General features: G+C 42.9%; 1 protein-coding gene across 1 annotated transcript in view; it reads right to left on the bottom strand.

The window, feature by feature from the left end:
• The window catches only part of SLC1A2 (solute carrier family 1 member 2), a 48,937-nt gene extending 36,452 nt beyond the window's left edge, over positions 1 to 12,485 (bottom strand). The window contains exons 1-3 of the mRNA XM_056850878.1: positions 12,350 to 12,485; positions 5,598 to 5,750; positions 2,530 to 2,780 (exon numbers count right to left, since the gene is read on the bottom strand). Of these exons, the coding sequence (XP_056706856.1) occupies positions 2,530 to 2,780; positions 5,598 to 5,750; positions 12,350 to 12,479 (534 nt within the window). The 5' untranslated portion in view covers positions 12,480 to 12,485. The remainder of the gene's footprint in view (positions 1 to 2,529; positions 2,781 to 5,597; positions 5,751 to 12,349) is intronic.
• Positions 12,486 to 22,948: the final 10,463 nt, after the last annotated feature.

Here is a 22,948-nt window from a genome sequence, read left to right as displayed (position 1 = left end):
CTTGACTTGACTACTTGGGGAGGGGGTGTCACGGGTGTATAGGTTACAGTCATGCTGAACATTATAATTTGGTCTGGGCCCAAGAGGCCAAGGTTATATTTAAAAATTATATCATATTTTAAATGTACCTTCCCCCAATGGCTTTGATCCTATGCACACTGTCTCAGTAAAACTGAGTGACATCTTGGATTTAGTACTTTGGTATGAACATTGAACTGCTATTGATGGGGAGCCAGGAAGCAGGCAAATATCCCTCTGTCATGGCTGGTTCCAGTTCCAGCCAAGAATCCCCTCCAAAAACCATTTGTATTTTTCCCACTACAGTGAGCCATTTTAGGAGTCGATCATGTCTTAAAAAGTAGTATAAAATATAACTTTAAAACTAAAAAATAATAATCAGCTGTTCATCAAATATGATGGTCATATAAAGGTAAATACTCTAAACAAATGTACACCACCTGAAACTGTGTTCCCAATATTACAACTTTATATCCAATTACAGTTTATAAAATAAGAGTCAGCCAAATTTGTTTCCAAATTTCGGTTAATGTGATTATGACTGTGGAGCTTGCCACCTGGGGGATAATGGTAATTTATGTTAATATATTTTTAAAATGCATCTTTATAATTCCCAGTGAAGTTGGATCTTACTGGATCTAACACATTCAGCAAAGTCAAAAAGCCAAACACAGTAGTAACAAAACTTTTTAGCACTGACTGGGAATCTGATTAGCATTCAGATTCAAGATGGACAAAAGGTTGTACTTCTTTACTCAACAAGCAATTCAATTGTAGAATTCACTGCAAGTGGATGCAGTGACGGCCACTAGCTTAGGTGACTTTAGAAGGAGATTAGGCAGACTCATGGAGAATAGGTCCATCAATGCCTACTGGTCAAGGGAACCTCCTCATCAAGAGTCAGTAAACTTCTAAATACCAGTGTCAGAAGGCAACATCAAGTGAGAACTTGGCCTTTATGCCCTGTTTGTTGGCCTTCTAGGGCAGTGGTCAGCAAACTCATTAGTCAATAGAGCCAAATATCAACAGTACAACGATTGAGATTTCTTTTGAGAGCCAAATTTCTTAAACTTAAACTTAAGCTTTGCCGCTCTGTAGATGCACATCTTCCCCCATGCGCGTCCTCCAAACTCAAAATTAAGCCCCCCTGCAGAGTTTTGAGAATTTGGATGGGGGAAAATGTGCATCTCTCTCTCTCTGTGTGTGTGTGTGTGTTAAGTGCCGTCAAGTCGTTCCAACTCATGGCGACCCTATGAATCAATGTCCTCCAAAGTGTCCTATCCTTAACAGCCTGGCTCACATCTTGCAAACTGAGGGCCATGGCTTCCTTTATAGAGTCCATCCATTCTCCGAGGACTAAACGAACCCTTCCCAAGGAAGGAGCTTTCCCGATCTGCTGGAACGGTTTCGGTGCCGCATGTCAACAGCATCGAAACCCCTTTGTCCGCTCTGTGACCCTCCTATTAATTGTAGTTCCCCCCCTCCTTTACGCCTCCTTCTCTTTTTGGAGAGCTTTTGCACAGCGCTGCCCTGTCTGCGCCTCGCTTTTGGTGAGTCGGCTGTTCCCCAGCTGGGATCTGCAGCGGCTCAGCCTTTTCCCTGCCCCCGCCTTCTCGCACCGCCTCCCTCCGTCTGCCTCCCGGTGTTTCGGGTCCCCTGGAGATCTTTCCCAAAGTGTACACAACAACCAGGCGCGTGGGAGGCTTCATCTTGGCGACACGACGGCGCGCAATTGGCCGGGCTCCGGTTTGTGCTTCTCAGCCGCCCTCTGATCTAGTCCAACCCCTGCACAATGCAGGGAATTCACAACTACTCCCCCCCACACCCCCAGTGACCCCTACTCCATGCCCATAAAATGAGGAAAAGGGGAAGTGATCTCTCCAGGCGACGGGAACAGGGCAGTTGTTCCACACGTGGAGCTGCGGTGGGTTTTGCCTTTGCCTAAAGCCTACAGCCTAAAGCCCCGCGGCTCCTCGCCCTCCGGCTCCAGGGGGCGTGCTTCCCCAGCCCTTCCTCCGGCCAGCCGGCCCGGCCTGCCCAGGCCGCGACCCCGCACCTCCGCCCCCTGGCGGAGGGCCGCGAGCCAGGGGGGAGCAGAGGCGAGGAGACAGTTGCCCACCCGCTCGCCGGCCGCTTGCCGCCTCCACCTGCAGGGAGGAGCCGCAGCGCGCCGCCTCCTCCTCCTCCTCCTCCTCGAGAGCTGCACTTTAGGGGCCAAAGAGCCGCATGTGGCTCGCAAGCCGCGGTTTGCCGACCACTGTTCTAGGGCAACTGGTTGTCTACTGTGTGAAACAGGCTGCTAGTTTAGATGGACTACTGGAATGATCCAACAGAGTCTTGTGTTTTTATATTATTTAAAAACAACAACACATAAACTACAGTATCACATATCAGTAATGAATAAACTCAATTCACAAATACCCTCTAAATTTTTCTTTTACTTGTATCGTCAAAGTGAAGAAGTCAGTGGCAGACCGAACATCCTTATAAAGCAAGAAAACTGTTATGTACCTGCTGGAAGCACGCTTGGACAAGGTTTTCAGGAAACAAATTTCGGATGAGATCCAAGAAAGCATCCAGACTGGACACTTCATCATTCTTTTTTCCTTCTCCCAGCTGCTTCTTGAGTTTGGGGTTGCCAGGATGAATGGCTAAGACCAGAATGACCCCCAATACAGCAGCAATGATAGTAGTAGACATATAGTAAACCATGGCTCTTGTACCTAGTCGTCCACTAGCTTTAGCATCCAAGCCAGAGAGACCTGCAATTGTGAAAAACACATTGAGAAAAGTTACTATGCAAATGATTATCTCAAGGGGCTTGCAGAACCTGCCAAAGGTAGTTATGATCAATGTTAACAGAGTAGGTAAAAATCATTTCCTTCCCATTGCTGTTGGATTTGATGTTTTTGTTATTAGGTCTAGGCTTTTGAACTTTGTAATTGCTTATATTTATCTTTTCTATGCAGCACCTTAAGTTTCACATAGAAACATGATTGGTAATTGTTTTTTTTTAAATGCATATTTTTGTTTCTTTTCCATGACAGAGTTGGTATAAGAATCTTTAATATAGAATCCTCACTGAATGGCCATCCCCAAGATTCTTCATGGGAAGCAATGACAGTCAAACAAATGGGTCTGTACATCTGCCCTAAGATTTTATTGACCCAAGCACTGTTTCTGAGCTGAGATAAACGGAATTTTCATGAATACGCTGAATGTTTCATTATAGAGGTAACTAATGTAATGTTCATGGGCCACATGCAAGGACTCTTTCCTCTACACTGCAACAGTGCTAGGCTGGATTTGTCCTTTGGGCCTTATGCTGCCTACCCTGCTGCACCATGTAATCAAGCTGTAACATGTCTTGGCAAATCTTTAAAATGTGGAACCAGAGATACTGGACTGCAGACTAGCTTAACAAAACTTTCACAAGGATGACAGATGCTACATCATACTGGAGCAGACATATCTTTTTCAGAAGTGGAAAATGTTGTGGAAACATTACATGCTGCAGAGTAAAACATGCAATCTCTGCAAACAATTCTTGTCATATTTGTGGTTTCCTGTTAACCATTTGAGAGCCAGCATCGTGTAGTGGTTAAGGTGTTTGACTAGGACCTGGGAAGTCCAGGTTCAAATCCCCACTCGCATCATGTAAACTTGCTGGATTACCTCAGGCTAGTCACACATTCTCAGCCCTGACCCTGGCTAATATTTGGATGGGAGACCTCCAAGGAATACCAGTAGGCTTGCCAACTGCCCAGTGGGGACGAGCAAAAGCCCACCAATTCACCCGGCTGCCCACCAACCCTGAGCTGGTCAGTTGGCAGGAGAGGGCCAGCAGAGGGGGGCCTTGATCGGTGAGTGCGTGACTCGCATGATGTACTGATGTCAATTCAAGGTTTACCCGGAAGGGACGCGGACATTCTAGCAATCGCCTCCAAAACTCTATGGAAACCATACAGTTCTGGAGGCGATTGCTAGATCGTCTGCATTGCTTCCGGGTAAACCCGGAAGTGATGTCGGCACATCGCATGGATTGCATGTACCCCAATCGTGGCCACCATCCATGCCCCTGCAGAGCTCCTGTTGGTGGTGAGGAGCAGCCTGGCAACCCTAAATACCAGGATGCAGAAGCAGGCAATGGCAAACCACCTCTGAACATTACTTGCCTTGAAAACCCTACAAGGTCGCCATGTCAGCTGTGATTTGATGGCCGAAAAAAATTAGCCATTCACAAGACCAATTCAACCCAATGAAAATCTATACAAAAATAAAATGTGTGTATTCCAACCAGAAATAGCAATTAATCAATTTCTTAAAGGAAGGAAGCACAAAGAGAAGTCTTCTGAATTGCTCTACCTTGGTAATAGGCCTGAGGTCCATGCTTTGACATATTCAATTTTTGTGGAAACTGTTAAATGACATCTCAGTTCTGTTCCACCAGTGCCACCCCAGGTAAACTGCAAAAGGGTAGCAATGTCTGTCTCTCGCAGCAAAACAAAGGATTTTTATTTCCTTAAAGACCTTTATTATAGTAAAGAATTTTAACATGCAAGATTGAGTTTGTCTGTTATCAGATATATTTCACAGTTAGGGATCTCATAATTTAAGAGACAAAGGAGCCTTAGGAAATGGTAAACTCTAAAGCAATGACTGAAATTTTAAAAATCTGAATGTGGAATAATGAGAGTATGTCTCATTATTAAATGCATAGTTAAATTGTGGAACACAATGCCCCAGGATGTGGTGATGGCTGCCAACTTGGAAGGCTTTAAGAGGGGAATGGACATGTTCATGGAGGACAGGGCTATCCATGGCTACTAGTCAAAATGGATTCTAGTCATGATGCATACCTATTCCTTCCAGGAACAGAAGAGCATGCCTATTATATTAGGTGCTGTGGAACACAGGCAGGATGCTGCTACAGTCGTCTTGTTTGGGGGCTTTTTAGAGGCACCTGGTTGCCCACTGTGAACTGACTGCTGGACTTGATGGGCCTTGGTCTGATCCAGCATGGCTTTTCTTATGTTCTCATGTCTCAGTGCTTAGAGTTTTGGGCTAGGACTTGGAAGATCCAGGCTCAAATCTCCACAGAGATATGAAGCTCACTGGGTGACCCTGGGCTAGAGTGGCTAGGTTCCCCCTGGCCACTGGTGGAGGATGGGAGGAGGGTTGCCAGATCTGGGTTGGGAAACCCTTGGAGATTTAGAGATGGAGCCCGAGGTGGACAGGGACCTCAGTGGAGTACAATGCCATAGATTTTACCCCCCAAAGCATCCATTTTCTCCAGAGGAACTGATCTCTTCAGTCTGGAGATGAGCTGTAATTCCAGGGGATCCCCAGGTCCCACCTGGAGGCTGGCATCCCTATCTTGGGCCAGTCATTCTCTCTCAGCCTAATAAATGCAATAGATAGACACAATAATGAATAAGGGCATCACAAGGATAATGGTGATATATGAGTTTTAAAAACAAAACAAAATACTAGATTACTACATTTTGAAGAGATGCCAACTCCCCAATTCTTCTTTCTTACAAATGACTAGCGTTCTAATTCTTTTTGATATATCTCACCTGTGATTAAACTTGAAATAATTAATGGGAGAATCAACATTTTTAGCATTCGCATAAGGATGTCTCCTGGGAAGGCTATCAACATGACGATGTCAGGGTTAATAGGTGTTGCCATTCGAAGGAGAGCACCACATACGGCACCCATGATGACACCTGAAGGAACAAAAAACGAAGACGAAATTTAAAAAAGAGGAGACAGGAAGAAATTTTGAGTCACTACTCAAGCATTTATTCACTATCTAGAAAAAGAATCCCGAGGACACACAGATTTGGACCACAAATAATTTTGATAAACTACAGGTGGGCAATGTTCTCAATCAACATGAGCGGCAGACTACAGAAGATACTTTGGTTAAGTGGGATTTTTTTTTACCAACTTTCCATGTCTTGCTCTTATTTAAAATTCAAAAAATCATAAAAACTCTAAAATGGCATTTATAATTTGCCACAAATCAAATGGCTGAAGAAGCCATTTCAGCACATCCCCCTCCCCCTTCAACTGTGTGGGAATGTAAAGAGATTGAATATCTAATCATTTAAAAAAATGTCTATTTAGCTCTTAGAAATCATGGCGAATGTTGATCACCCTCATTATTATTAATTTTATCATTTGTTTATATACAGTTGGAAGAAATCTGTAGAAGATTGTAATGTGTGACGATGCATCCATCTGCCTTCTTCTCCTAAAGTGCTTTCCTGCTCTATGGAGAAATGGTTCTATTTGAAATCTCAGGAAGAAGACTGATAGATAGCAGAGTAGCTATTCTAAAGCAGAGGGAAGTGGCTGGGATGTGCATTATCTGCATTCTGAGATATACTTATAGGGCAGGAAATGTTTTATTATAATGTTTTATAAAATAAAATATCTTTATTCTGCCCTTCCCAAGCCCAAGACTGCCATTTGTGGGGTAATGTTTTTGGTGGCCATTTTCAAATCATTTTCATAGACAAGTGTCTCTTTTTACCCGCAGAAAAAGTGAACAGCAATAGGTCGTTTTGATCATTTTGTGATCTATAACTTCAGATAAATGACAGTGACAGTTCCCCCTGGAACTACAGATAAAAGCATCAGTAAGAGTGGCTATGCATTTATGCTTCATCGCCTTTCTGACATCTGCTATGCAGAGAAAGAGATTTTCATAGGTATGCAGAACTACTGCTGGGATGTTCAACTAAGTGATTCCAGAGACGCTGGGGAAACAGAAATACATTATCTGTGAGGATTTCACTAAACAACAAGAAAACATACCACAACAAAATAGAATTCTGGGCTGAGATACTATTGCTGGGCTGAGTTTCCAATGGGAATATGTATGAAAGTAGAGCCAAACAAGCAGGAACCCATAACGACTCGAGGCATCTCATTTCCCCTCTCCTTTGCTATTTCCTCTTTCCCTTTCCTGAAACCCCCCATCGCCTTTCCCCTTTACTGGATTTGTTCTCTCCTTCTAGGGTGAGGCCAGGAATCTTCCTGGAATCACAACAGATCACTCAACTACAAAGATCAGTTCCCCATAGGTTTGCCAGGTTGGGAAATTCCTGGAGATTTGGAAGTGTAGCCTTGGGAGGGTGAGGTTTGGGGAGAGAAATGACCTCAGCATGGTATAATGCTATAGAATCCACCTTCCAAAGCAGCCATTTTCTCCAAGGGAACTAAATCTCTGTCATTTGAAGATTATTTGTAATTCCAGGTGATCTCCAGCCCCTGCCTGAAGTTTGGCAACCCCCTTGAAGAAATGGCTACTTTGGAGGGCAGAGTCTATGGCATTATACCTTTTTGAGGTCCACCAGGAGAGGAATTAAATCCTATTTCCCCTGCATATCTGCCCCAGTCTGAATTGGAATTCCACATGGATCCTGTATCTGACTCAGGCTGAACCCAGGCCTATGAAGACTTGAAAGAGTTTTTTTGTGGTAAGTGTTTAGCCATGTGATCCATATTTGGAAAAAAAATTGAAAAGATATGTATGAAAAAAGAATGAGCCTGTTCTGAAAGCTCACCGATCAAACAATTTATTTTTTTGCATCTGTGTTGCCGCTGCTTCTCCTTCACAAGTATAAAATGCAATATCTTCTGCAAAGAGGCACAACTCAGTTGCATTGACACTACCATTAAAATAACGTGTTGATTTTTCAGAGTATTATCAAAATGAAATAAATAACCTTCAAAAAATTGTTTCATTCTCCTGGGTAAGGTTCTAAGACATCTTCTACCAGAGCCAAAAGCCCAAAATATCTCCACACTTTCATAAATCTGTGTTGGGACAGAATTACTAGTGAATTAGGGCAATCTGTACTAATGGTCCAGCTGTCCATTCATCCTCTGCCGAATAAAGGCAGGTTCTATGAAAGCCAAGCATTTGGCTGTTAAGCTTACAGTACTACTTGTAAGCTTGAATATGAAGCCAGTGAACCACACTGAAATGTCAAACTGCTCCATATTTGGAAGCTGTTATACCCAGAAGGCAACTGAGAAAACTAGTTCACTGTATCATTGGCAGAGTATCCAGTGCACAGTAAAGGAAAGAACTAAGTAACAGCAGCTTGTAAGGAAAATCTGAGGCACACGTCTTTCTCCCAGCTCCCCACAAGAGACAGAAGAAAGAGAACCAGTTCACATTTCTTGATTCCAAGAGAGGATACACGGTACATGCTGTTATACTGTAGGATTCTTCTGATCTAAAAACAGCAAATACTACAGCTTTAGGACTGCTCATCTAGTTCTGATGTTAAAGGGTTCGTCCGTGAGTAGGGGAGAGTAGCTAAGTACAAGATTCTATTGTTGCCATGACTTTCTGAAATCTGATTGTCAAGCTGTATCATTTAGAAAGGAACCCTATACTTCAGACCATATGGGACTATTTCTCATGCACATCCATACCTGTTGGATATTGTGTGAGGTTAAAAAAAATACACTTGGGACAACACCACTGTGCTCAATCTAAATTATTTCTGTAATTTTCATCATCAGAAACTCATTTGTGAAAGGTTCAATTGGTTGATCTCTCTCTCTCTGGCCATTTCTATATGGTATATTTGCCCTGGGTTCAACGTTGGTGGGAAGCGAGTGTTTTTCCTGCTTCTCCACAACATTATGGTGCATTCGTGCACTTCCTGGGGTTTCCCTGGTCTTTCTTTGATCTTTCCCAAATATATCTTGCCGCCATGTATGGGTGAGAAAATTCAGGTATTTGCCAGTCCCACCCACAAAGCATCCATTTCACCTGCCCCTGTACCTGCAGCGTCCATTTCCTCCCTCCTCCATAAAGTGTTTTTTTTTTTTAATTGGTAACAGTATTGTCATAACGTTATAACAATTTGTGTATCAGGCTTTCAGAATTTCCAGCTTCCATTTTTTTTAAAAAGTCTCTAGCCCCTTTTGTTGCAGAGATATACCTTTCCCTCTTAAGCTCCACAACAAAAGTAGCTAGAGACTTTTTAAAAAAGTGTGGGGGGTCCAGGGGTGCTATGACTACTTTGTCCACTCTGTTAACTTCCACGGTTCCAGCTGAGACCCCAGGACTGGCCAAGGCATCAGATGCAGAAAGAGGAGAGGGTTAACTGCTCCTTGCTCTTCCTCCAATCTTCCCAAGTCTCTCCTGGAGAAGATGTGGAGCTTCCTCCAGGGCTTGTGTTTGGTCACATGGTTATATGGGGCAGGCTCAATCACGCGCATAACCAACAGCCCACCCTGACCTCCCACACCTGTTGCACATTTGCTTGATAGTCTGGCTTGCCTGGCCCAGCTGCTGGTGGGTCCTTAAAGAGGCCGCTGAGTGATGTGGAGGGGGTATGCTTTGCCTGGCCAGGCAGTGTTAGCCCTTGTGCAGTTAGGGCAGCCATATCAGCAGTTGGCAGCCCAAAGGTCAGGGCTGGGGCCCTGTCCATCTGCTGGGGCCCAGACAACTCCGGGAGAAGTTCTGCTCTCTGACAAATGGAAAGCTGGGGATTTGGTGACCCTGATACACAGATTGTTGTAGCATTACAACAATATTCAGTTACCAAATTTTTTAACAATGAAAAAGCCCTGGTGGCTGGAGGGGCAGGAATACCCAGTGCTAGATGACTGGGGCAGGGAAACAAGGGGGAAACCTTGTTTCCCTGCCCCAGTCATCATATTGAATCATATTGAAGCTTCTTTGCTGCTGCACTGTGCCAGCAGCTACAGAGCAACATGGAAACACAAGCCTATCTCTGTGCAGAAAATACGTCTCCCTCCCAGGAGAGGAGCCCCGTGGCACAGAGTGGTAAGCTGCAGTACTGCAGTCCAAGCTCTGCTCATGACCTGAGTAAGTCGGTTTCAGGTAGCCAGCTCAAGGTTGACTCAGCCTTCCATCCTTCCGAGGTCGGTAAAACGAGTACCCAGCTTGCTGGGGGTAAAGGGGAGATGACTGGGGAAGGCACTGGCAAACCACCCCATAAACAAAGTCTGCCTAGGAAACGTCGGGATGTGACATCACCCCATGGGTCAGGAATGGCCCGGTGCTTGCACAGGGGACCTTTACCTTTTACCCAGGGATGACAGCCTCCAGGTGGGCCCTGCGGATTCCCCGGAATTACAGCTCATCTCTAAACCACAGAGATCAGTTCCCTGGGAGAAAACGGATGCTTTGGAGGGTGGGCTCTATGGCATTGTACCCCAGTGAGGTGCCTGTCCTCCCCAGGCTCCTTCCCCAAATCTCTAGGAGTTTCCCTACCTGGACCTGGCAACCCTACTCCCTGCCCTCATTCACATTCACCCCACAGGTGCCCCACTCCTTTCCTTGCCAGTTTCTTAATCCTTTCCAAGCCACAAACCCTTTTTGAATCAGGAGGTGGAGTAATAGTTGCAGAAAATGATTCATTAAACAGATGATCGGCCCTTACTGGGGCCTATTTTTCCCCTGTAAATCACTCTTCCCAATCTCACCCAGTATTCCTTCCTGCCAGGATTGATGGGAATTATAGCTTTCACAATCTCCTGAACTGAATGAGACTGCTAAGGAACCTGAGGGGTGCAGTAAGTTTTGAACATTCATCAGAAGTGGCCACAAGCCATTTGCCCTTATGATGACGAGTGCCACAAACTGCAAAGAAATACAGATGAAATACTACCCATTTTAAATTGTGACCAGATCATCAATATCAGCATATGAACAGCTCCTATTGTTACAGGGCAGAGAATATTAAAGACAGACCCGCCACTTGGTATCATAGGAGCCTTAAAAGCACCACAGTGTTAGATGAATCAAGGTTTCTCTCGGCTGCTTCTAAGGCTGACAACCATCTTTTCATTATTAACTACATATTCTTGTTTTTACAGTAATATGTTCACAAACTGGGTTTAAAAAGTTTGCCAGGATAATTTAACAATGGGAATGCAAAATTTCTCACATTCATTGTTTTCGTTTGAACTTTATTGGACCAGATTTATTTTCAGCTGAGGGATGAAACAGTGGCTACTCAACTTGTTGAACTTACAGAACAGATGAACTTTGATAGGAAAACAGACATAAATAATGGTGCCTATTTGTCTCCCATAGAGGCATACTATGATAAGAATGTGAGGGAAAAAATGATTTTATAACATATGGAGATATGATAAATGCTCAAGGAGAAATTAAGTCTTGGCAAAAGATGAAGGGGGTGTGGCTAAGGCTTGCCACAGTGCCACACCTCCCAACATGGGTGGACTGGGAGGCAGAAAGGGCCCTGCCCCTTGGCCCACCAACAGATCCAACCCCCGACAGAGGGAGGGAGGGAAGGCGCCAACTTGCTGCGGGCTGCTCACTGGGTCACGGGCCAGGGGTGCCATCCGGGGCTGCCACTTGCCACAGCACATTGAACATTGAGGGCAGGCAGGATGGTGATAGGGTTGGTTTCAGTGCTCTTCTACCTTTGACACCCTAGGCAACTGCCTAGGTACACCTAATAGACCGCCTTACCCTGACACTTCCTCTCACTTTCACCAGAGTATGATCCCACAATTGTTAAATTTTCTAAGGCGCATTTGAAAAGGGGAAACTTTGGCTTCATTTTCCTTTTAGAATTCTTTGAGCATTCAACAAGATAAAAAACGTTGTTTTTTTTAAAAAAAAAACTGAATAGCTGATTGCTGGTTGATTTAATAATTAATTATACAATAGTTTATACAATTTAGCATTGGTTAGAAATTCCCTACATGCTAAAAATGGCAGGTGTAAGAGGAATGTAAAGCAGCAGTCTAAAATAGTCAGACTTGAATTTTTAAGGAAACAACTAACCGGAGGAGTAGAAAAGAGCAAGAGTCCAGTAGCACCTTAAAGACTAAAAAAAATTCTGGGAGGGTATGAGCTTTCATGAATCACAGCTCCCTTCTTCAGATACAGCTAGAATGTGAGTCCATCTATCCTTAAGTAGAGAAGAGTGAATTCAGCCACCCAATGGCAATAGCATGTAAATGTCAATACCAGGTAAATGACATTAGCAGGTGCGATTGGATCAGGCGTGATATGCAGAGGGCATCGAGAAATCAGCATTGGTAATCATACAGGAATCCCAGGTCCCTATTCAATCCAGGAGAATGCATTGTCTTGAGCTTCACTGTTAGTTGTAATTCAGCAGTCTCTCTAATCTCCCTTTGAAATCCCTTTGTAAGAGAGCTGCTAATCTTAAATCAGCAACTGAATGTCCTGGAAGGTGATGTAACTAAGGAGAGGGATGAAGCAGGATTATTGAACATTAAAGGGTCACAAAAGAACTGAAAATGGACAAGTTCAGGTATCCCTACTTACCAAATACAGTAAGTGAAAGGAGCAGATTTTTTCGGAGTGAATAGCAAAGCCGTACACACAGATTTCTCCGACGAGGTTCCACTGGGCTCAGGTGGCTTTCAAGCATCCGTACTTCTACCTGCTTTGGCATGTTGTTGGCACTGGGGAAAAAAGAAATATTCAACTGTTGTAAATTTGGAGGGCGGGGGGAGGAAAAATACATGTGTTTTAAAACTTTTCTTTTCTTTTAAAAATGAGTCCAAATAAATGATGGAGCAAACTTGGATAGTAATTGCTAGAAAAATGCTGATATTGCTTCTCTTCCAGAGTTCCTTCTCCATCTTATTCATTTTAACATAACGAGCGCTTTGAAGCCCAGCGCTTTCTGCATGAATGATGTGGAGACAGCCTGGCTCCCTTCAAAGCATTTCTTTTACCAGTTCCTTAACAGACTGAGGTGCAGCCTCTTCTTTCTACTGCAAGTGCCATCTGCCTCATCGCAGCTGCTATCCCAATGTTAACTTTTTAATGAAACCCAAATATGTGCTTTAATTAGACAAAAACTTTTTTTATGAGTTTCAAAATAGAGACAGTGAGAGGCTTGCCAATTCCAAACGTGCCACTTCATGTGGCAGCCTTAGTATTAATTTCTTAGGCTATTTACTGCTCAGGCTTACATTATTAGTAGTAATAAAAATAGGTGTTGTCCTGCATGGCTGAGTAGGCAAACACACACATTCATACACACCCACAAGCATGGCCCCTCTGGGCAGTCAGCCATAATATCCTTTCTCAGCCTATGCAGATCCCTTTTATGCAGGGATGTTTCCCAGTAGTTAGCGCCGCCGACTGCTTTGGGGCTTCCTTTTGATTATGCATGCCTTTTCTGACCATCAGAGGTCGCCTCGCTCTTCCTGCACGTATTGCCAGTGTTTTCCAGTTGCTGTTTTAGCTAGAATCTGGAAAATGCAGGCAAAACACATGGGGAGAGCGCGGCAACCTCTGACAAATGGAAAAGGCATGCATAATTAAAAGGAAGCCCAGAAGTAGTCGGTGGGGGGTGACCGCGGGAAACGTCCATGCATAAAAGGCTTAAGTGTGACCATCTATCCCTTTGAAAAGCTCACTCATACTGCTCTACAACAGCATCTCAAGGTTATGCACAGCCCTAGCTACAATCCACAGAAACAGAAGAAATGTGTACTACAGCGTGGGAGTTCAGAGTGAGAGGAGAAACCTGATTCTACTTTCCCTGCACTTTCCAACTTTTTAAGAAAATAGCATTACAGAGTTCACTTGCAAGCACCCTATTTTTCCCTTCAGACCTATCATCACTGCAGCCAGCAGCCTTGTGATACTTCTAGCCCTATGGTTCTACGTTTACACTATTTTAAACTTTTTTTACCTCATTCTTTTCAAAGTAGTTGACTACTGTCCTGACACTATGCACCAAATCATGGCATTCATGTTTTCAAGAACTGTGACCATTTGGGCATCAGTAAACTGCTGTTCCTTCTGTTTCTGTGGATTGTGTATAACCTTGGCATGGTTTTGATTTTCTCATACCTACAATTTCAACCCCCAAATCTACATTTTGATTTTGCTTCTCCATTGTGCAAATCAAGCTTAGTAATTATTTTCATGCCATTTATGTTTCCTTGCACTGTTTCTATAAAACACACACACATTTCTGTATATATCTATATCTATCTAACAAGATAATACTGAGGTGACTGAATTGATAGCCAAGGAACATAACACTGCTACTGTGTCCAGGCTTCCTCTGTCTAGGTTTTCTGCTTAGCGATGTCTTAATATCTAGCTTCAGATAATGATGCTAATGTACTTCAAACAGGAGCTCCTGAAAACTTCCTCTGTTCAAAATGCTTCTGCCATCTCCCAAGTGATCTGAGCCCATCTTGGGAATGATTTGCAGAATCGGTTCTTGTAGGTTATCCGGGCTGTGTGACCGTGGTCTTGGTATTTTCTTTCCTGACGTTTCGCCAGCAGATGTGGCAGGCATCTTCAGAAGAGTAACACTGAAGGACAGTGTCTCTCAGTGTTAATCCTCTGAAGATGCCTGCCACAGCTGCTGGCGAAACGTCAGGAAAGAAAATACCAAGACCACGTTCACACAGCCCGGATAACCCACAAGAACCCATGAACTCTGACCGTGAAAGCCTTCGACAATGATTTGCAGAATGCTTGCTTGCTGCTTCTCCCAGTGCTTCTCCCAAGACACAAACGTTCCTGTTTAAAGGCGGGGGGGGGGGGGGGCAGTGCCAGATTTACGTATAAGCTAAACAAGCTATACCTTAGGGCCCCACTCTCTTGGGGGGCCCCTAAAAATTTAAAGGAAAAAAATTGGATGTACATTTCCAAAATATAAGAAAAAAAAACAAATAAAATAAAAACTACATTCAGCAACAGTGTTTTGTGTTGTGTAGGCTCCTATGATGTAAGTAATGGGCCCCGCCTGCTAGCCTGCTCCCTGAAATATCACTTGTTTGCTCCCTAAAATATCAATTACTTTGATAAAATACATATTTTGTTATGTGCAAATGGCTTTAGATACCTATTAGGTCCATAAATTACCATATAGCATATATTCAACACAAAAAACAGCGACAATTTGTTGTTGACAAAGGACAGCTGGACATATAAAGGGCCCCATTACCTTCAATAGCTTAGGACCTCATCAAACCTAAATCCGGCCCTGCGGGGGGGGGGGGGGAGCTCCTGAGGTCCTTGTAGGACCTGTCTCTTTAAACAGCCAACATATCTTAGCCAGGAACCATCATTCCTACGAAACCTTTCCTTCTGTTTGAGTAGGGGCATAACGGTGTGCACACTTGAAAATGAAAAATAACTACTGGGCTTTGGCTGGGCAATTTCCCCCTTAAATAGGGAATGGAGCAGCTATTTCGGTTGCCTGTGCTATCTTATTGAAGTCTTTTGCTGCAAACTAAGTATTTTACCAAGCTTGGAAACTGTGAAAGATCTTGTCAGAGAAGAGCAGTTTCGAATACTGTGGATGGTTTAGAAAGCAATGAGAGGGACTGTGAAACACAACAAGTGCAGTAGAGCAGTTGAAGGAGGAGAGGTATGAGGCCCCTTTCAAACTGCTCTTAAAACCCATTTTAGCAGCCAGTGGCTAACAGATTTTTTTGGACCATTTCTGACACAACCATTTCGGCTAACGGACTTTTTTAACCTTTTCAGACAAAGCTGCTTGTGTCCCATCTGCAACGCGGGGCTCAGGCCCGTTTTTATGTAAACTGCTTTCTCCTGTTCTATGCTCGTCTTTGTGCTTCTGAATCGCTGAAGTCTGCTGTTTAAAATGTCTGGAGCGCTTCCAAAAAAGATCGCACTCCCCCCCCCACCTTTTTTCTCATTGGGTTCTTTTTTGGCTTGTTTTTGTAACATTCTAAGATTAGTGCTATAGCACTAGACCACCACAGGAATCCAATGCATCTGAATTCTAGTGATATAGCAATTCAGTGCTACATCACCAGCATTCAGATGCATTGGATTCCTATGGTGGTCTAGCGCTATAGCACTAATCTTAGAACAATTTTTAAAAAGCAAAAAAAAAAAAAAAACCCCGAAAAAAGGCAGGGCAGAAAGCAAAGCACTATTTGAAATACCAGAGCACTTCAGAGCACTTTAGATATGGCTTATACACAGATTGAAAGGAGCTATATGAAACATCTGTCCCTATATCGCTTTACTTGGAATCAGGCCAACAATGGATAATATCTGTTTTAGAATGGTAATCTGAAACGGCCCTGAGTTTGGAGGAGGAGAAGAAGGAATGTAGATCTGAAAAGTCTTGATAGAGAGTGTGGAATACTGGCATGAGCTTTTGTGAGTGGGGGAATTCAGGGAGGGCATTTGGTTATATTTAGCAATCAATTCTGCTGCACACCAATGGCTGCCAAGTGCCTAGGCCTTTGCCAGGTCCAGGCTGTGCTTCTTCAGCATTAAGATGGCCAGCAGCCATGTTGCAGTGGGGGGGGGGGGGGTACAGCAGCTGCAGCATCACCACATAAGTTAGTGAGGGTTGTGCTCAAAGACTCCCGAGAGCCTAGCAGCTGCACAAAGCACAGAGCATTGTTTATGTGTAGGGGGAGCAGCCCAGGAGACCAGCAGCTGTACAAAGTTACAATTGGTGTGTGTGTGAGAGGTAGGGTTGCCAAGTGCCAGGTGGTGGCGGGCAAACCCCCGCCAATCCACCTGGCCGCCCGCTGACCAGCTGAGGGTTGGCTGGCAATCTGTGCAGGCAGGGACAGGTCACTTCTGGTTCACATCCGGAAGTGCTGCATTGCAAAGGGCCGGTTTCCAAAGGCCTGTTGTGATGCAGCTCTTCCGGTTGTAAAATGCATCACAAGGGGCAATTTGAGTGGAAAACAGCCCCTTGTGGTGCATTTTACACCCGGAAGTGCCGCATTGCAACAGGCCTTTACCACTCAAACTGGGAGTTTGAGTGGAAACCGGCACTTTGCAGTGCAGCACTTCTGGGAGCGCGCGACCCCCCCTCCACTCCAAGAACCTCCCGTTGAAGAAGAAGAGGGACCTGGTAAGCCTAGTGGGAGGTGGGAGGTGATTGGCTGCTGCACTAGCAGCCTGGGAACCCAGCAGCCACACAAAGCACCAGCACCACAGAAAGAGGGAGTGGGCAACCCTATCATGGTATAATCATAACATTTTCCAAATGCACTGTCGGAACAGCTACTTCACCTTAGTAATGCACCATACAAAAGGATTCCTTACAGTTTAAGTCCATCAAAGACCATCATTTTTATCCACAGCTATATGTTTTACTGTAGTTTTCTTCCTATTTCTGCATATTCCTTTTCTTTCAACAAGCACTATGAAATAATATTCTTTTATTCTGGAACAGCAACATCAAAATGCATTTGTGCAAAACATTATATTATTTGCCACTGCACACCAATGACCTACTTATGATTAAGGTTTCAGTTTCCAGCTGTCTACTGAGAATCTATATTAAGACTATGACCTGCAGGGTATCTGATAGAGAGAGACCATGGTTGATTTTTGGGGGCATTTAAGCTGAAATAATATGGCCCATGGGACTAAAAAGACCTCTTCCAACCAAAGTAACTTTTGGGGGAAAATAAGGTTGGATGGCAACAATGAAGTATTCATAATTAGGTTGTTTCAGTACCAAATCTTCTTCATGGTTTCTGATGTCCTTTTTTTCAGAGACTTCTTAAAGAAGGTTGTTTCTCTTTAGAAGGTTTTTACATGCCAAAAATATATAATGAATTATTTAGGTACATGGTGACAGTGGCAAGAGTGCAGGAAAGTGCAAAGCAGAGGAGTATCCAGAATTAATTGAATGGATAAACAAATTAACAGAATATGCAACTATGGCAAAATTAATATCTTTAATACATAATAGATCAACCTCTGAATTCTATGAAAAATGGATTTTTTTTTACCTTATAGTAAAAAATTCAGAATAGAATTAGGGTTGCCAACCTCCAGGTACTAGCTGGAGATCTCCTGCTATTACAACTGCTCTCCAGCTGATAGAGATCAGATCACCTGGAGAAAATTGCTGCTTTGGCCATTGGACTCTATGGCATTGAGGTCCCTCCCCTCCCCAGACCCCGCCCTCCTGAGGCTCCGCCCCAAAAACGGGTATGGGACCTGGCAACCCTAAATAGAATACAAAAATCTCAGTAACAAATGTTTAAGAATAGAAAATGTATTATTAGATATGAAAATACGATTCCAGTATAGAGAAGTGTAAGTCAAAAAGGTAAAGAATTGAAATGTAATTGCAAAGTAAGCCCCAATATAATGTAATAATCTTATTGTTTATGTTTATATGTGTATCTTTATATGTTTGTAAGTGTTGTGTTGAAAAATAAAATATTGTAAAACAAATTCACCCCAAGTTCCAAGAAAATGGAAAATGTTCCAAGAAACAGTTCAGACACAATAGGCGTGTTAGGATAACATTGGAAATCATTATTACACAGGGTTGATTCCAACACAATGTACTACTACCCTACAATGTTTCACTGTTGTTTTGTTTTACAGTGGAACCCACACAGAATAATTTCGTTTGAAATAGTCAAAAGTGATATCAGCAACATGGCATCATATTTCTGTTACATTTCAAAAATTTGGCCTGTCAAAAGTATTGGAGCAAAAGAACGGAGTTTTCCCCCCATCAAATCTCAGTCAACTTATGGAGACCCTGTAGGGTTTTCAAGGCAGGAGTCATTCAGAGATGGGTCTTGTTTAGTTTCTGAGATCTGACAAGATCAGGCTAGTCTGGGCTATCCAGGTCAAGGAAAGTTGTACTTAGACATTTTATATCATTTCTCACTAGTCTCACCCCCTCAATGAGCAAAAACAAAAACATAAGCCTTAATTGAATGCTCATGTATTTTGAGAAATCTAAGGGATCTGTTAACAAGAGATCTGTTCCATATGATCCAAGAAATCAGAGGGAAATTTTAAGCATGGTTAGGTATGCTGAAAGATCAACATGGAAAAACATTAACTGAACAGGACAAAATAAAGAAAAGATGGGAACAATACACTGAAGAACTACACACAGAACAGATAAAAGACAGATTCATTCCAAGAAGAATCTTTTGAAGAACCTACAGTTTTAGAAAAGGAAGTGAAAGCTGCATTTGAGAGCAATGAGATTGTGTCTTTTACTGGAACCTTGGTAAAGAGGGATACAACATCAAAACTGACTAATATATCCTGTGGATTGAGTCTCAACGGACTGATTTTGTTGATGAAATGAATTGAATCTTTGATGTAAGAAGTGGTTTTTCCAATGTGGTCCTGTAGGAGGGTGGTCAAATATCTAGCTAATTCATATGTTGGGGAACCAATGGCGCTCACGATGGGTCGGAGTGGGAGGGAATCCTTATGAATTTAAGGTAGTCCATATAATCGTGGTGGTTGTGCTTCTGTCTTGCATAGTTTTCTGTGTATGTCTGGATGAAGAGTGGAATTCTTGATCAGTAGGCTAGTTTTCCTGGTAATTTTGCAAGTTGGATCTCGTTTTAGTTTTTTGTATGTGGCAGGGTCCGGAAGTTCCTCAATCTTCTTTTTGTATTCTTCTGTTTTCATGATCACCGTGGCATTGCCTTTTTCAGCTAGTAGAATAATGATTTCTGGATCTGCATTGAGGGTCTTGATGGTGTTTCTCTCCTTGCGTGTTATATTGCTAGCAGTAAAAGACACAATCTCATTGATTAACCAGATTTTTCCGGAAGATATAACAGCCTTATTTTACCATTGTTTGACAACAAGTTATTTTCTATGGGATAAAGAATTTATGAACAGATTGATGGAGTAGCTATGGGAAGTCCTCTCAGTCCAGTAATAGCAAACTTTTACATGGAATATTTTGAAAAGACAGCATTAGAATCGCACCTTACAAACCTACAGTCTGGTTCAGGTTCGTGAATGATACATTTACTATTTGGAGCCAAGGTGAAGAAAAATTAATGGACTTTCTAAACCATCTCAATAATATCCATCAAAAAATTCAGTTTACCATGGAAAAAGAAATTGAGGGTAAACTCCCATTTTTTGATACACTTGTCATCCGTAAAACAAACTTTCAGTTAGGTCACAAGGTCTACCGGTAACCAACTCACACAGATTGCTACTTACACAAAAACTCCAACCACCACCCCCGACAGAAAAGAGGAATAATCAAAACATTAATGGCCCGTGCAAGACGGATCTGTGAACCAGTTTCTCAAGGAAGAAATTAATCATCTAAATCACGCACTGCTAGCAAACGGCTATTCCAGAAATGAAATCAGAAAGGCCATTAAACCAAACAAAACTCAGAAAACTCAGGAAAAACAGTCTCGCTTAGGAAAGGTATTCTTGCCATTTATTAAAGGAGTCACTGATAGGATGGAGAAACCTTTGAAAAAACATAGCCTACAAACAGTGTTTAAACCCACCAAGAAAATACAACAGATGCTACGATCAGCAAAAGACAAAAGAGACCCCCTCACCTCTGCAGGAGTATATCGTATACCTTGTGGACATGTTTACGTCTGGACCACAAAACACAGAATACAAACAAGGATAAAAGAACATGAAAGATACTGCAGACTTGGCCAACCTGAGAAATCAACAGTGGCTGAACATGGACTGACACAAACAGGACACAGGGTCTTATTCCAAGACACTGAAAGACTGGCCAATTCTACCAACTATTTTGTCAGATTGCACAGAGAAGCCATTGAAATTCATAAACATCAGCACAACTTTAACAGAAAAGAAGAGAGTTTAAGAATGAATAAGGCTTGGCTTCCTGTCCTGAAAACCTCCAGACTAACAAAGACTACAGTCCACAATAGCCATACGGATTAGCCTTGGATTCCATATGTTAACAGATCACTTCAGGATACAGTGGTTCCACATTAACATACCACACCCTCATTAGAACATTATCTTGATACTTACAGGACAATGATTTGCACATTACCTTTAATACTTTGCAGGACAATGACTCAGCTCAAACCCAACCCCCTTCTGACTATTACTCTTCCTACACACTTGACACTGAGAGACACAGTCCTTCAGTGTTACTCCTCTGAAGATGCCTGCCACAGCTGCTGGAGAAACGTCAGGAAAGAAAATACCAAGACCATGGTTACACAGCCCGGATAACCTACAAAAACCAAAAATTAGCTTGTGTTTCATAGATTAACAAAGCTCTTAACTGTGTGGATCATGAAATGTTACTGTTGATTTTAAAAACTGATTCATTTAAAGACTGGTCTCCCCCCAGACCCAACTGCCCCATATAAAAGCATTTTAAGAACAAAAAACAAAAAACGGAGCAATCTGAAAGAAGGTGGGGGGAGAAATCCAAGCCTCATTTTAAAAAATACTTTCTTTTGCTCAGAAAGAGCTCTGAGGTAGCAGGAAGCATTTGAATCCCTGCCTCTTTACACACTGCTTTGTGATTGGCTGTGAGAGAAGTCAATCTTCTGTGCTTCCCTTGTTTGGCTATCTGCATGCTGCCTTGAAGAGGGGTTTGGAAAAGGGTGGGGTGAAGCTCAACTCGAGAACAGAGTATGCATAGTCTGTGACTCTGGAATGAGCCAGGATGAACAGTTTAATTTGGGCTAGAAGAGGAATGGGAAAAGCCGGGTTCGTTTTGCGTTGAAACAGTGTTGAGCTTCCAAGGAATTAGGTGATGTCCATACTGAAAAATTTGATCCTGGCTGAAACAGGGAATAAAGGAGGGTAAAGCGACCATGCATGAATGATCTAAGAGGCTGGTCCCAGAAGGTGGTGCTGGGGAATTCCTGCTCTGCCCCATGGTCATTGGCCTGTGGGGTCCCACAGGGTTCAATCTTATCCCTCATGCTATTTAATATCTACATGAAGCCACTGGGAAAGGTCATCAGGAGAGATGGGCTGCAGTGTCAACAAAATGCAGATAATAATCAGCTCTACCTTTCTTTTCCACCTAATTCTAGGGAAGCTGTTCTAAACCTGTGCTTGGAGTCACTAATTGTCTGGATGAGGGTGAACAAACTGAAATTTAGTCCTGACAAGACACAGCTTCTGTCAGTCAGTAGAAAGACAGATTAGAAACTTGAGATCTTCCTTGTCCTGGATGGGATTACACTCTCCTTGAAAAGTCAGGTTCGCAGTTTGGGAGTGCTGCTTTACACGGTGGTCGCCTTAGAAAATCAGATGGTTGCCATGGTTCAGAGTGCTTTCATACTGCTTCGGCTGGTGTGCCAGCTGCACCCGTTCCTAGCTCAGTCTGATTTAGCTGTCGTGATCCATGCCTTCGTTAATCCAGACTGGTCTATTGCAATGTGCTGAATTTGGGGCTATCCTTGAAGGATGTTCAGAGACTGTAGCTAGTGTGGAACGCTGCAGCTAGACTGCTGGTTGGGGCCAGTTAACAGGATCATGTGACCACAATCCACTCCTGAGTGCAATACAAGGTGTTGTTTTTTACCTTTAAATCCCTACATGGCTTGGGACAAGGGTTTCTGAAGGACCATCTTGCCCCATACGTTCCTGCCTGGGAACTAAGATCAAAGGTAGAAGTCTTCTTGACTATCCCATAGACCAAAGAAGCTTGTCTGGTGGGTACATGAAGGAGGGCCTTTTAAGTGGCAGCCCAATGGGTATGGAACAACATCCCCAGGGATGTGTTCCTAAGCCTTCTCACCCTTGATCTTTAGGAGGCAGCTGAACACACTTTTACTCATGATGGCATTTGATTAGTTTTACTGCCTACCGGCAATATTAAATTGTTGATTTTAACTAATGTTTTTGTTTAATTTATGTGTTTTATTGTATGTTATTATTATTTGTATTGTAATGCTCCCTGAGTTTCTATAAGGTAGAAAGGTGGCTAATAAATGTTTAAAATAAATATATAAAGAGTATATAATCCCAAATAAAGTTCTATGTGTAAACAGCTGGCAATGTAAGCAAAATGCCATTGGGAAGAGAAGGGGTTTCACTGCAGAATAAGTAATCAGATCCTAAAAATAGAAAACTACTAATCAAGTTTTATATCATTGCCTTCTTAACCACTGTAAACAAAGCACTCAATTCAAA

Source organism: Euleptes europaea, chromosome 6, assembly GCF_029931775.1.
Source record: "Euleptes europaea isolate rEulEur1 chromosome 6, rEulEur1.hap1, whole genome shotgun sequence".
NCBI classification, from domain to species: Eukaryota; Metazoa; Chordata; class Lepidosauria; order Squamata; family Sphaerodactylidae; genus Euleptes; species Euleptes europaea.
Note: the sequence above shows the minus strand (reverse complement) of the source record. Positions and strands in the feature narration are given on the sequence as shown.